Here is a 15,075-nt window from a genome sequence, read left to right as displayed (position 1 = left end):
TGTTAGCAAATTTTTTTCACAGAAACTTTGCAGACCCAAAGGAAGTGGCATGATAATAATCAAAGTGCTGAAAGAAAGCATTTGGCCACCAAGAATAGTTGACCTGGCAACATTGACCTTAGGAACTGCAGGGGAAATAGAGTTTTCCAGAGAAGCAAAAGTTGAAGGAGTTCATGACCATTAGACTAGCTTTGAAAGAAATGTTCAAGAGACTCCTTCAAGCAGAAATGAAAGAATAATAATTAGTAACTGGAAAACATACAAAAGTGCAAATTCCACCAGTTAAATTTATAGTACTCAAATGTTTCAGTGGTGGTAAGTAAATCATTCATACATCTAGTACGAAGGCTAAAAAACAAAAGTAGTAGAAATAGTGACCCACCATAATAATTTGTTAATAATACATAAAGTAAAAAGATGTACATTGTGAAATTCAAAAACCAAAATGGAGCAGAGGAACAAACAGTATGAAAACCTGAGAAGCAAAGAGCTGATGGTATAAGTCCCAGTCTGAGTTCAAAGACAGTGGAAGACTGATGGTCCAATTTGAAGATAGGCAGAGGGAGTGTTTCTCCCTTACTCTGCCTTTTGTTCTTTTCAGGCCTTCAACAGATTGGATGAAGCCCACTCATGATGGAGAGGGCAGTTTGCCTCAAGCAACTAATCTCCTTCAGAAATACTTTCACAGACATGTCCAGATAAATGTTTAACCAAATATTTAGGTACTCTTAGCCCAGTCAGGTTAAGATATAAAATTAAGCATTACCCCATGTCACCTTGACACTCATATACATCTCCTTAAACTATTTTTTTTTTTTTTAAGATTTTATTTATTTGACAGAGAGAAATCACAAGTAGGCAGAGAGGCAGGCAGAGAGAGAGGAGGAAGCAGGCTCCCAGCGGAGCAGAGAGCCCGACATGGGGCTCGATCCCAGGACCCTGGGATCACGACCTGAGCCGAAGGCAGAGGCTTTAACCCACTGAGCCACCCAGGCACCCCTCCTTAAACTATTCTTGATCTCCAAATAAAGACAATAACGAGGTCATAATTTTGCCAAACTTGATACAGTTATCCACTGTACAACTGAAAATATGTTAACACATTTCCCAGAAGATGAGATTAATTCTTAAATTTAAGGTTAAATTTAAGTTTTTACATTTACTATGATGTAAAATTAATAATATTTAAATATTATGTTATTAATCCAGTACATTTTATGTTACATGATAAGGGAAAAAGGAAAGGAAGGAAACAGTAATATTTGCCCAGTAGTCACACACACAAACACACACGTTTTTATAACAAAATGAGGAAATAATGATTGCAGTCCTTGTTTTTATTACTTGTAATGTGACTAGGTGGTATACGTAACTACCCTTTTCTACTACCCATTCTGTATTTTCTTTGCCTTCAGCAAGCACCTCAGCTGGTTGTGGCTTCTCACTTGGTGGAATGACCCAAACCTTCATTCCTGAAGGATCTGGGTCATTAATAGCCTTTCCTGGTTTGGGGTGTTGTAATTTTCCATTGGTTTTAATAACAGGGCATGGTAATACTAAGAGATCTCCTTAGAGAGCTCCTGTATTCCAGACATACTCTTCCTTACCTCCACTGTGGCAAACCAGTCCAGTCTCCAGTTGGTAGTCAACATCACTCATCCCAGCTAGCACAGTAACTCCCTCTTTGCTTGTTGACTCAGAAGCATGAAGAATCCAAAGTGACTGAGCTACAGTCTTAAAGTTTCATTTCAATGGAATAATTGTTGTGTCAGTGGAATAAATGTGAAAGGATTCCTCCCTCTGGAAAAGACTTCAAGGCCAGCAAATCATAAGGTCATGGGAACTGGAAGCAAAAATTTTGCTGGTGGGTCTTTACGGATAATAATGTATGCTGCCACTACTGTTCCACTCCTTGATTTCTGGATTTGTGAATTCTATTTGTGGGAGAAACAGCACCATATACTGGATGTTGATTCACAGGATGTGTAAGTGTTCTGGAAAACTTTGTCCCAATTCTACAAGGTATTTCCACCTAGTTGGCATTGTAGCTGGATTTTCAAAAGCCATTCCCACCATTCTGTCAAACCAGCTACTTCATAATGGTGGGGAACACGTTAAGACTAGTGCTCATGAATTCTTTGAGCATAGACCCAGTACACCACATCCTTTGCTGAAAAGTGTTTTTTGATCACAAACATTGCTGTATGGAGTACCATGACACCAAATAGGCATTTTGTAAGTCCACAGATTGTAGTTTCGGCAGTGGCATTGCATGTGGGGACAGCAAATCCATATCCAGAGTAAATGTCTATTCTAGTAAGAATCATACCCTTTCATTTTCAGGATGGGAGTGGTCTTAATGTAATCAGCTTGTTGCAAGGAGGATAGCTGATCATCCTGGGGAATGGAGCAAGTTCAGAAACTCAGTGTTGATCTTTGCTGCTGACAGATGGGCACTCAGCAGGGGCTATAACAAAGATGGCATTGATTAGTGGAAGTCCATATCACTGGGCACTGCATATCCTCCATCCCTCCCACCATGACCACTTTGTTCATGAGCCCCATTGAATGATGACAGGGTTCTATTCTTCCCATTGGGAGTTCTTCCCATTAGGAGAATTTCCCTTAGCTGCTATCTTTAAGTGATGTTCCAGAAGGGGACTGCAGTGCTCCAGGCTGTTAACTTTTGGGTGGTGCCTGCATATCATGCAGATGGTATGTAAACCAGGGCCTGAGTCTTCTCTTTTTCTGTTAATTAATCATGAAGAGCTCCCGAGAGGTCATAGGTGCAGAGTAGGAGGGAAAATAAATTCTTCCTCATTCTACCTTTTGTTTTATTCAAGCCCTTTAATTATGATTTTTTTCTGTTTATGTACATGAGTAAATTATATGTGTAATTTTACTTTCTTTCTTGCTTTTTTACTTCTGAAACCCAGGTTATACTAGCCTAAATATATGAATTAGGGAGTATCTGTCTTTTTGTATTCTTTTTAAAAGTTGTATCAAATTAGAATAATCTATTCTTTGCATGTTGGGTACAAAATTACAGATGAGGTAAGGTGGTTTGTTTTTCTTTGCTTTGGTTTTGATTTTTAACTACTGATTTAATTTCTTTAAAATTTATAAAACTATTCAGGTTTTTTATTTCTTCTTGAGTCAGCTTTGACCATTTGTATTTTTCTTTTAGAAATTTATCCATTTCACCACAGTATCATCATATTTGGCACAACATTGATCGTGGTATTTTGTTATTACCCACGATGTGTTATGGGCAATTTCCTAAGATACGCTGTTCTGAATCCTAATTATCTTTATAGCTGGATCTAGTCTGGTTAATTTTTTTCATCCATATTAATTATTGTGGTAAAACATATATAACTTAAAATTTACCTGTTTACTTACTTTTAACTATATAGTTCTCTGACATTAAATACATTCAAAATGTGCTGTCATCATCACTGTTTATTATTTAGAAGTTCTTTCATCCCAGGCAAACTCTCTACACATTAAGCAAAAACTCTCCAATCCCTTTGTGTTCCACTAGTCTACTTTCTATCTCTATGAATTTTCTTATTCCAGATAAGTCATATAAGTTGCAGCATACAACAGCTGTCACTTTTGTCTGGCTTATTTTAGTTAGCATACTGTTTTTAAAGTTCATTCATGCAGGAATATGTATCAGAACCTCTTTCCTTTTTATTGCTGAATAATACTCCATTGTATGTATATATTTTATTTGTTCATTGGTTAATGGAGATTTTGGTTATTTCTACCTTTTGACAATTCTGAATAATGTAGCTACTATGATCATTGGTGTATACATACCTGTTTGAATCCTTGTTTTCAATTTTAATTTGGAGGTATATACTCAGGAGTGGAATTGCTAGGTCAAAAACTCATTCTGTGTTTACCATTTTCCAGAACCACCCAACTATTTTCCACTGTGGCTGTACCATTTTGCATTTTCTCCAGCAATGTACAGTGTTTCCAGTTTCTCTGTATCCTAGCTAGTATTTTCCATTTTGTTGGTAATAGCCATTCTTCTGGGTTTGAAGTAGCAACTCAATGTGGTTTTGATTTGCATTTCTCTAATGACTGATTATATGAGGATCTTTTCATTTGCTGTTGGCTATTTGTATATTTTCATTGGAGACGTATCTGTTCAAGTCTACTACCCATTTTAAAATTGGGATTGTTTTCTTTATTGTTGTGTTATAAGAGTTTTATAAATATATTCTGGTTATTCATCTATGATTTTCAAATATTTTCCTATTATGTGGGTTGTCTTTTCACCGTCTTGTCCTTTGATGTATAAAAGGTTTGTAATTGTGATGAATTCCAATTTATTTATATTTTCTTTTGTTGCCTGTTATTTTGGTGTCCTAGTTAAGAAACCTTTGCCAAATCCAAGGTCATGAAGATTTCCCAGTTTTATTTTAAGAGTTTTATAGTTTAGCTTTTTAATTTAGGTCTTTGATCTGTTTTCAGTTTATTTTCATATATGGTACAAGGTTAGAATCCAACTTCATTCTTTTGCATGTGGATATCTTGTTTCCCTGCATCAGTTGTTGAAAAGACTATCTCTTACAGCTTGGTTGTTCCCTTATCAAAAATCGGTTGTACATAATGTAAAGTTTTATTTCTGTGCTCTCTATTCTGTTCCATTTGTCTGTCCTCAGACCAGCATTACATTTTTTGTTCTTTCACCTGTAGCCTCAGGCAAGATAGGCAAAGTGCTTTCATACATACCAGATATCACTGTGCATTTGGTTCCTCAAACTGATTTTCTGCCTTGTTTGTGGTCCCAGCGTTCTTTGCTATATCTTGAATACAACACTTGACAAAATCCAGATTATTGACTACTATGAATAATTAGATGCCTTCAGAATAAATTTTGGTTCCAGGGCTCTCGTATCCAGGGAAACTGATTTTCTCATCTTATCAGCCTTCTGTTTTATCTCCCACACTACTGGTTAAAGCAAACTGATTAAAGCAAACTAATTTGTTAATATAGTATTGTGCATTTTCAAATGTCATTTACCAGGAAGGGATTCTCTGCACATCTGGTCTACATATGAAACTTGAGAAAAGCACTTTTAAGATCAATAATCCATTCTTGACATTCTGCTTGTATATAATTAGAAATGATAAATTATGGCATTTATATACATTTTTCTAAGAAGCTTTTCATTTTAATTACATTACTGGTTTAATTACATTGCTTGCTTTTATAATTTTCAAAATGGCTATTAGTATGTTACTTTATTAGTACTTTAGATACAGTAACATGGTTTTCTAGTGGCCAATATTATGAGGTAGTTGTTAATATTTTCCATTTAAAAGAGTAAGTGCCCTTAAAAACGACTACAGAGATCAAGAAATAGCATAGCTAACACTGTATTCTCTTTGGAAGTTGTAGCTTGTTTGGGAAAGATGTAATTCTTTGTCCATAGAGAATTGTACATCCACTCCGTTATTTGAGAGAAAAATCTGTACTTTATTAACAGATTATGATAATCAATATCTTTCACTTTTTGCCTTTCTTAGTTTTACAGTCTTTAATATTGGTATGCTTAATTTTTTTTTTTTTTTTTTTTGACAGGTTTTCTTTAGGTGATGCTAGGAGGCCTCTTCATGAAACGGCACTTTTGGTAGAAGATGTGGTACACACGCAGTTAATTAATCTGGTAAGAGCATGTGTAATCTTATTTGATGTTTCTCCATTCTGCTTATATTGCAATTGCAACCCAACACGTGTCTTTAAAGATTGTATTTATATACGAAATTTTTTATTTTGTCTGGTGGATTGAGGTGTAATTTACATAAAACAAAATTTTACCACTGTAAGTACGTAATTCGGTGAGTTTTGGCAACTGAATACTGTCCTGTGACTATGAACACAATTGTGATATAGAATATTTTCAACATCCAAAACAGTTCTCTTGTGCCCCTGGGTATTTAGTCCTTTCCCTGCTTCCCTGACCCTCTGGTAACACTGAATTGCTTTCTGTCACGATTACGACAGTTTTTGTAAAACGCTTTTCAAAACTTTCCTATATTGCACTTTAGACTTATAAAAGAACTGCACAAATAGTACATAGAATTCTCAGATACCTTTCATCTTCCTCTGTTAACATCTTATGTAACCACAGTACAATTATCAAAAACAGGCAACAATGTTGGTATAATATTTTTAAAGAAATTACTGACCTTATTCAGTTTCCATCAGCTTTCTTTTTAATATTCCTTTCCTGTCTCAAGATCCAGTCTGGGGTAACACATGTAGTTAGCTCCCTTGTCTTTGTAGTCAGCCCTTTTCTAGGATACTTCCTCCATCTTTCCTTGTTTTATGGCCTTGACACCTTTTTAAACATGCCAGAGTGTTGTTTTATAAGACGTTCTTCTTTTTTCAGTCTGATGTTTTCTTATGATTAGAACGTGGCTCTACATTTTTGCCAAGAACACTGTGGAAGTGATGGGTCCTTTTCAGTGTGTCACATCAACATGGTCATGTTCTTGATGTTTTATTTATGATTTTAACCTTGATAAATTAGTTAAGGTTGAATATATGCTGAATTTTTTTACTATAATGAAATTACAAGTTTCTTCATTTTGTAATAAATATCTTGGGGGAGTATTTTTGAGGGGGGATTTATTTTGTGGCTCTGCAAATATTTTCCTTCTCTAAAAATTTTTGCCTATTTATTTTACCATTTGTCAGTGCATCTTGTCTGAGACCGTTATGACTGTTGGTATTTGCCTAATAGTGGTTTTCTATTTTCTTCTTTCCTTTTTATATTTTTTAATTGCAATTATTCTTAAAGGAGTATCTATCCTTTATCACCATTTATTTATTCAGTTTTTAATATGTATTTGTATGTACTAATGTATATTTAAATTTAATCTTAAGATCATTCAGCAGTTATATCATTATTTATTTGTATTGCTTAAGTTGTTATAATGTTGGCCATTAGTTACATTGTCATGTCCTTTTCCCATTTGTCCGTTAGGGTGTTGATCCTATGTCCCATATATATTAAAGATATCAATCCATGTAGTATATGATACAAATATATTCTTTCAGTGTGAATGTTACCTCTTGACTTTGTTTTTATGATTTTTTAAGGCATACAAATATTTTAATTTCAACAAAGCCAAATATATCAACCTTTTATTGTCTTAGAATTTTGAAACATAGTTAGAAAGACTTACTTTATACCAAATTTAAAGAGGTATTCACCCATGTTGCCTTCTGAGACTTGTATGGTTTCCTTTTTAATATTTAGGTCCTAATCCTTTTGCAGTTTACTCTTGTTATCATGTGAGATGTGGATCTAATTTTATCTTTATCCAAATGACTACCCAGTTATACCATCATCATTTATTAAAAAGCCTATGCTTTTCCTAATGATTGGAGATGCCTCCTTTATCATATACTGAATAAGTATATTTGGGATCTATTTATGGTTTTATATTTATTACCAATGTTTTATTTTTCTATGCATATGATAATAAATTTTAAATTATGTAAGTTTTAATGGTATATTTTAAAGATTGTTACAGCTAGACTCCCCAATTTTTCTTTCTGTGTGGTCCTGGTTATTTCTGTATGTTTATTTTTTTATATGAATGTTAGTATTAGATTTTTCTAGCTTCATAAAATACCTTTTTGGTGTCTTTATTGAAATTTCATGAATTTATAAATCAACTTAGAGAAAACTGCATCTTAAGAATGTTGACTCCATCTAAGAAAAGAGAATTGTCTTTACCTTTTTTGAAAACCACTTTTCTGTCTTTCATGGGTGTTTTAACATTTATCTTCTATACGCTTCACATATTTATTTCATTTATTCCTTTGTATTTGATCTTTGTTATTACTGCAAATGGAACATCTGAAACTGAAATACATAAATCTATAGATTCAAGGAACTGAGCCAACTCCAGGCAGGGTAAACCCAAAGAAGTGCATGTTAAAATGCTGAATACAAAAGACATAATATAAATCCTGAAAGCACCCAGATTCATTATCATAAGGGAACAATGACCTGCAAGACAGAATTTTTATTAGAAACATGGAGACTAGGTCTAAAATGAGCCTCTTGTAGGCAGCATATAGAAGGATCTTCTTTTTTTTAATCCATTCTGATGCCCTATATCTTTTGATTGGTGCATTTAGTCCATTTACATTCAGAATTATTTCTGAGAGAGATGAATTTAGTCCCGTTGTGTTATATATAGAGTTGGTGTTTCTAGTGATGTTTTCTTGTCCTTTTTAGTCTTTGTTGCATTTGGGCTTTTTTTCTCAACTCAAAGTCCCCCTTAAAATTTCTTGAGGGCTGGTTTGGTGGTCATGAACTCCTTTAGTTTTTATTTGTCTGGGAAACTCTTATCTCTCCTACTATTTTCAGTGATAGCCTTGCTGGATAAAGAATTCATGGCTGCATATTTTTCCCATTCATCATCTTGAATGTATTTCCTTCCACTCCTTTCTGGCCTGCCAAGTCTCTGTGAACAAATCTGCTGTGAACCTGATCTGTCTTTCCTTGTAGGTTAAGGACCCTTCCTCCCTTGCTGCATTGGCAAGGGAAGTCAAACTTGCACTATTTGTAGATGACATAATACTCTATGCAGAAAACCTGGTGCATTATCCACCAGAAATTGTTAGAACTCATACATGAATTCAGCAAAGTTGTGGGATATAAAATCAATGCATGGAAATCTGTTTCATTTCTGTAAAACTGTTACGAAGGAGCAGAAAAAGAAATCAAGGAATTGATCTGATTTGCAATTGCATCAAAACAATAAGATACCTAGGAATAAATCTAACTAAAGGAATAAAAGATCTGCACTCTGAAAACTATAGAATTAAAGAAATTGAAGAGGACACAAAGAAGTGGAAAAACATTCCATGCTCATAGATTGGAAGAACAAACATTGATAAAATGTCTGTGCTACCCAAAGCAATCTACACATTTAATACAATTCCCGTCAAAAGATCACCAGCGTTTTTCACACAGCTAGAACAAGAAATCCAAAAATTTGTATGGAACCACAAAAGACCCCAAATAGCCGAGCAATTCTAAAAAAGAAAAACAAAACTGGAGGCATTGTGATTCTGGATTTCAAGCTATATTACAAAGCTGTAGTCGTTAAGACAGTATGGTACTAGCACAAAATGAGACACATAGATCAATGGAATAGAATAGACTACCCAAAAATGGGCCCACAACTATATGGTTAACTAATCTTTGACAAAGCAGGAAAGAATATCCAATGGAAAAAAAAAATTCTTTTCAACACGTAGTCTTAGAAAACTGTATAGCAACATGCAGAAGAATGACATTGGATCATTTTCTTACACCATACACAAAAATAAATTCAGAATGGATTAAAGATCCAAATGTGGGATGGAAAACATCAAAATCCTAGAAACCTCTTTGACCGTCATCCATAGCATCTTCTTACTAGACATGTCACCTCAGGCAAGGGAAACAAAAGCATAAATGACCTATTGGGACTTCATCAAGATAAAAAGCTTCTGCACAGTGAAAGAAACAATCAACAAAACTAAAAGGCAGCCTACAGAATGGGAGAAGATATTTGCAAATGGCATAAGTGATAAAGGGTTAGTATCCAAAATCTACCAAGAACTTACCAAACTCAACACCCCAAAAATAAATAATCCAGTTAAGAAATGAGCAAAAGACATGAATAGGCACTTTTCCATGACAATGACAAATGACATCCAGATGGCTAACAGACACATGAGAAGATGCTCAACATCACTCATATCAGGGAAATACAAATCAAAACCATGATGAGATACCATCTTAACACTTGTCAGGATGGCTTAAATTAACAACACAAGAAACAATAGGTGTTAGAAAGGTTGCAGAGAAAGGGGGACACTCTTGCGCTATTGGTAGTGGCAAACTGGACCAGCCATTATGGAGAACAACATAAGTGTTCTTTGAAATGTTAAAAATATAACTACCCTAGCATCCAGCAATTGTGTTACTAGATATTTACCCAAAGGATATGAAAATACAGATTCAAAGAGTATATGCACCCTGATGTTTAGAGCAGCATTATCAACAATAGCCAAATTATGGAGAGAGCCCAAGTGTCCATTGACTGATGAATGGATAAAGAAGATGTGGTATACACACACACAATGAAATATTACTCAGCCATCAAAAAAATGAAATCTTGCCATTTTGCAACAATGACATGAATGGAGCTACAGTGTTGTTGTTGTTGTTTTTAAGATTTTATTTATTTATTTATTAGAGAGCGAGCGAGCGAGCACAGGCAGACAGAGAGGCAGGCAGAGGCAGAGGGAGAAGCAGGCTCCCTGCCGATCAAGGAGCCTGATGTGGGACTCGATCCCAGAACACTGGGATCATGACCTGAGCTGAAGGCAGCCGCTTAACCAACTGAGCCACCCAGGCGTCCCTGGAGCTACATTATTTTATGCTAAGTGAAATAACTAGTTAGAGAAAGACAAATACATGATCTTGCCCACATGTGGAATTAAAAAAAAAAAATAGATTAACATATGGGAGGGGGAAAAGAAGAAAAAGAGAGAGAGAGTGAGAAACAAGCCATAAGAGACTTCTAATGATAGAGAAGAAACTGAGAGTTGATGAAGGGAGGTGGGTGGTGAATGGGCTAGATAAATGATGAGTATTAAGGAGGGCACTTGGAATGAAGTGCACTGGGAGTTGCTGTAGTAATGAGTCACTGAATTCTACTTGAGAAACCAATACTGTGTTGCATGTTAACTACCTAAAATCTAAATTAAAAAAAATAATAATTTTAAAAAAGAAAACATGGAGACTAGAAGGAAGTACAAATTTTAAAGTACTGGATATAGAATTTTCAGTCGGTAGCTAATTTTCTCTTACTCCATATTAACGTGGCATTCTCTCCTTTGCTCCTGTGTCTCTATGTGTCCTATTACCTTAAAAATATGATCAGACATTTACTATTTAGTGTATTAAATCTATACATACTCTTATTTTCACATCGCAATGCTGTTGCTTTTCCTTTAAAGAGTCCTCTGTCTTTTAAAGCGATTAAAATACAGAAGGAAGTATGTATAATCTTTTACATTTACCCACATAGTTACCGTTTTCTATGCTCATCATTTATTCTTATACGTATGAGTTGCCATTTAAATAATTTTACTCAGCTTGAAAACACTGAAATTTTTAATAGTACAGGTATGCCAGTGATGAATTATCTTTAGTTTCTACATCTGAACATACCTATTTTCACCTTTTTTCTTGAGGTCTGTCTTTTCTATATGTGAAATTCTAGTTGCTCATCTTTTCCTTCCAGCTGTGCAAATGTGCCACTCCAGTGTTTCTCAGCATATCTGGTTTCTGATGCAGGGCTTATATTAATCATTTGATCCCTTGTTTGTAACATGTTACCATTCTCTGGCTCATTTCAAGATTTTCTCTTTATTGTTGGATCTTAGAAGTTTGATGTATGGAGGACAGACTTTCTTCATGATTATCTTTCTTGCTAGTTTGCTGATATTGCTGGATATGGAAACCAGTGTTTTCTGCCAATTTGCAGAAGTTTTTGGCCATTATTTTTTGCTTGTGTTTTTTATTCTTCAATTTCAGTGACAAGTATGCTGAAGTATTTGCTATTGTTTCACAAATCTCTGAGAACCTCTAAATTTTTTTTCAAAAAAAATTCCCCTTTGTTTTGCTGTTACTTTGTTTGGCTTTGTAGTTTCTACTGATTTATCTTTAACTTCACGGATTCTTCTGTAGTCTTTAATCTACTATTTAGTCAATTTGTTGTATTTTTCATTTTAATCATAATATTTATTCTCTATTACACTATGTGAAAATGTATCTTATTGTGCTATAATATCCCTTTTTGAACTATGGACACATTTTTATATTGTTCTTTCATTTCAAATATAGAAGTTCCAAGTTACTTATAGAAGTTATTTCATGATGGTCATTGCAGTATATGAAGAAGAATTTGCTTAGGACTTATTATTACATATATATGTAATAATCTGTGTATTATTTGGATAATAATTTTGATCTATGCTTGTAAGATTGACCCTGTCCAAATCTCACTAAAAGTAAAATGGAATGAGACACCTTACTAGAGGAAGATCTTGCTTTTTTCTCCTGTATCAAGGCCTGTATTAGAATGAGTTCTTCAGATGAAAAGAGTAATAGAGAAATGTTTTTAAAGTTAGTCCTTTCTTAGCATTGTATATTTGTAGCCATAACAAAATATGTAGGTCTATGTGTTTTCCGCCATCTGATAATTCTCTATACATCTTAACTCTTTAAAAAAAAAAAATTTATTTATTTAAGAGAGAGAGAGAGCACGCGCAAGCACAAGCGGGGGAGGGGAGAGCAGAGGGAGCAGGAGAAGCAGACTGCTCGCTAACCAGGGAGCCCTATGTGGGACTCAGTCCCAGGACCCTGAGATCATAACCTGAGCCAGGGGCAGCCACTTAACCAACTGAGCCAACCAGGTACCTCCATTTTAACTCTTTAACTCTTTTTTGCTTTAATTCTTTTATTCCATGTTTATTGAGATACAATTAACATGTAACATTTGTAAATTTAAAGTGTACGATAACACGATTTTCTGTTTATATTGTGAAATGATGACCATGTTAGGATTAGTTAACACATCCATCACCTCACATATTTAACATTTTTTGGCATGAGTGATGAAAACATTTAATATCTATACTCTTAACAGTTTTCATGTATACAATACAGTTTCATTAGCTGTAGTCATCATGCTGTGCATTAGGTCCTCAGAACTGATCCATTATATATTTGGAAATTCATACACTCTAAACCACATTGTCCCATTTCTTCCACCCCTAAGCCCCTGGCAGCCCCCAGTCTACTCTCTGTTTCTGTGAGTTTGGTGTTTTTTTAGATTCTACGTATAATGAGATCTTCTCTTTCTCACTTATTTGACTTAGCATAATGCTTTCAAGGTTTATTTTATGTTACTACAAAGGGCAGGGATTGCACGAGTTTTTTCAGTGGCCAGTAGTCCATTACACATACACAGACACATACACGTGCATGTGTACTACATTTTCTTTATCCATTCATCCATGATCCACATTTGGGTGGTTTCTGTGTCTTGACAATGGTAAATAATGCTGCAGTATATATTGTGGTGCAGATATCTTTTCAAAGATTTTATTTCTTTTGGATATACATCCAGAAGTAGAATTGATGGCTCTTATGGCAGGTTTTTTTGTTGTTGTTGTTGTTGTTGTTTTTAATTTTATTTTCTTAAGAACTTTCCTACTGTTTTTCATTGTGGCTTTCTCAATTTACTTTTCTACTAACAGTGCACAAGGGGTTGCTTTTCTGCATATCCCTGCCAGCACTTGTAGTTTCCCATCTTGTTGATAATAGTCCTTCTAGCATGGATAATATCTTCTTGTGGTTTTGATTTTAATTTCTCTGATGATAAGTGATATTGAGCACTTTTCATCTACCTTTTGGCCATTTGTGTATCTTCTTTGGAAAAATGTCTATTCAGATCCTTCCCCAATTTTAAGTTTTCCAACCATCTTTTATGTTCATGTTTTATTTGACAAGCATTAAATCTCAAGGGGGAAAACAGAGAGGAGGATATGTTCCAATTTGAATGTCCATGTATAGAGAAATAGCTCGTCTAAGACACAGGCTTATTAAGTGCTGGGATTGGAATTAGGATTGAGGCTTCCTGTCCCTCATTCTATGCAGTTTTTTTTTTTTTTAATATTCTTTTCTTGCTAAGGAGTTGTATATATCCCTGAATATTTTGGATATTAACTTCTTATCAGGTATATGGTTTGCACATATATTCTCCTATTTTATAGGATGCTTTTTCATTTTACTGATTGTGATTTTCACTCTGCAGCTTTTTAATTTGTTGTACTCTTCAGTTGTTTGTTTTTTGCTGTGCTTTTAAAAATGTCCTATCCAAAATATCATTGATATCAGGGAGTTTTTCACTTAAGTTTTCTTCTAAGAGTTTTATGGTTTCAGTTCTTATATTTGAGTATTCTATTTAGAGTTAATTTTTGTGAGTAGTGTGAGATAGATAGAAATCTAATTTCATTCTTTAACATGTGGTATCCAGTTTTCCAATACCATTATTAAAGAGACTATTTTCTCCATTGAATATTCTCGGCTCCCTTATGAAATATTAGTTCACTGTGTGTACATAGGCATATTTCTGGGATCTTAATTCTATATCATCCATCTTTGTGTGCATTTTTATGCCAGTATCATGTTTTTAATTACTATAGTTTTGTAGTATATTTCAAAATCAGACTGTGATGTTTTCTTCTTTTTTCTCAAGATTGCTTCAGTTATTCAGAGTCTTTTGCAGTTCCATATAAATTTTAGCATTGTCTTTTCTATCTGTGAAAAATACCATTGAAATTTTAATAAGGATGGCATTGAATTTATAGATGGCTTTGACTAATACGGACATTTAAGTAATACTAATATTTCAATCTGTGAGCACAAGATATCTTTCCATTTTTTGTGTTGCCTTTAATTGCTTTCCTTAAAATTGTACAGTTTTCAGTGTAGTGACATTTAACCTCATTAATTAAATTTAAATATTTTATTTTTTTATGCTAGTGTAAATGTGATTCTTTATTTTTCTTTCAGATAGCTCATTGCTGGTGTATAGAAATGCAACTGACTTTTGTATTTTGACTTTGTATTTTGTAACTTTACTGAATTTATCGGCTTTAATTTTTTTTTTGGTGGATTCTTTATATTTCCTACATGTGACATCATGTCATCTGCAAAACAGAGTTTTATATCTTCCTTTCAAATTGGAATACTTTTTATTTCTTACTATTTCTTGCCTAATTTTTCTGGGTAGGGCTTCCAGTAGTATGTTGAATAAGAGTGGTGAGAAAGGGCATCCTGTCTTGTTCCTGATTTTAAAAGAAAAACTTTTAATCTTTCACTTGATACTAGCTATTGACTTGTCATATATGGCCTTTATTATATTGAGTTATATTCCTTCTTTACATAATATGTTCAGAATTATTAT

At 34.1% G+C, this 15,075-nt stretch overlaps 1 protein-coding gene across 3 annotated transcripts in view; it reads left to right on the top strand.

Annotated features, from left to right (window-relative positions):
- SUPT3H (SPT3 homolog, SAGA and STAGA complex component) overlaps positions 1 to 15,075 on the top strand; it is a 560,098-nt gene that overhangs the window by 258,302 nt on the left and 286,721 nt on the right. For all 3 annotated transcript variants that reach the window (XM_032340149.1, XM_032340151.1, XM_032340148.1), the window contains exon 3: positions 5,603 to 5,687. In XM_032340149.1, coding sequence (XP_032196040.1) covers positions 5,603 to 5,687 — 85 coding nt within the window. The remainder of the gene's footprint in view (positions 1 to 5,602; positions 5,688 to 15,075) is intronic.

This window comes from Mustela erminea, chromosome 4 (assembly GCF_009829155.1).
Source record: "Mustela erminea isolate mMusErm1 chromosome 4, mMusErm1.Pri, whole genome shotgun sequence".
Taxonomy (NCBI): Eukaryota; Metazoa; Chordata; class Mammalia; order Carnivora; family Mustelidae; genus Mustela; species Mustela erminea.
The sequence above is the reverse complement of the archived record's forward strand: the minus strand, read 5'-3'. Positions and strand labels throughout refer to the sequence as shown.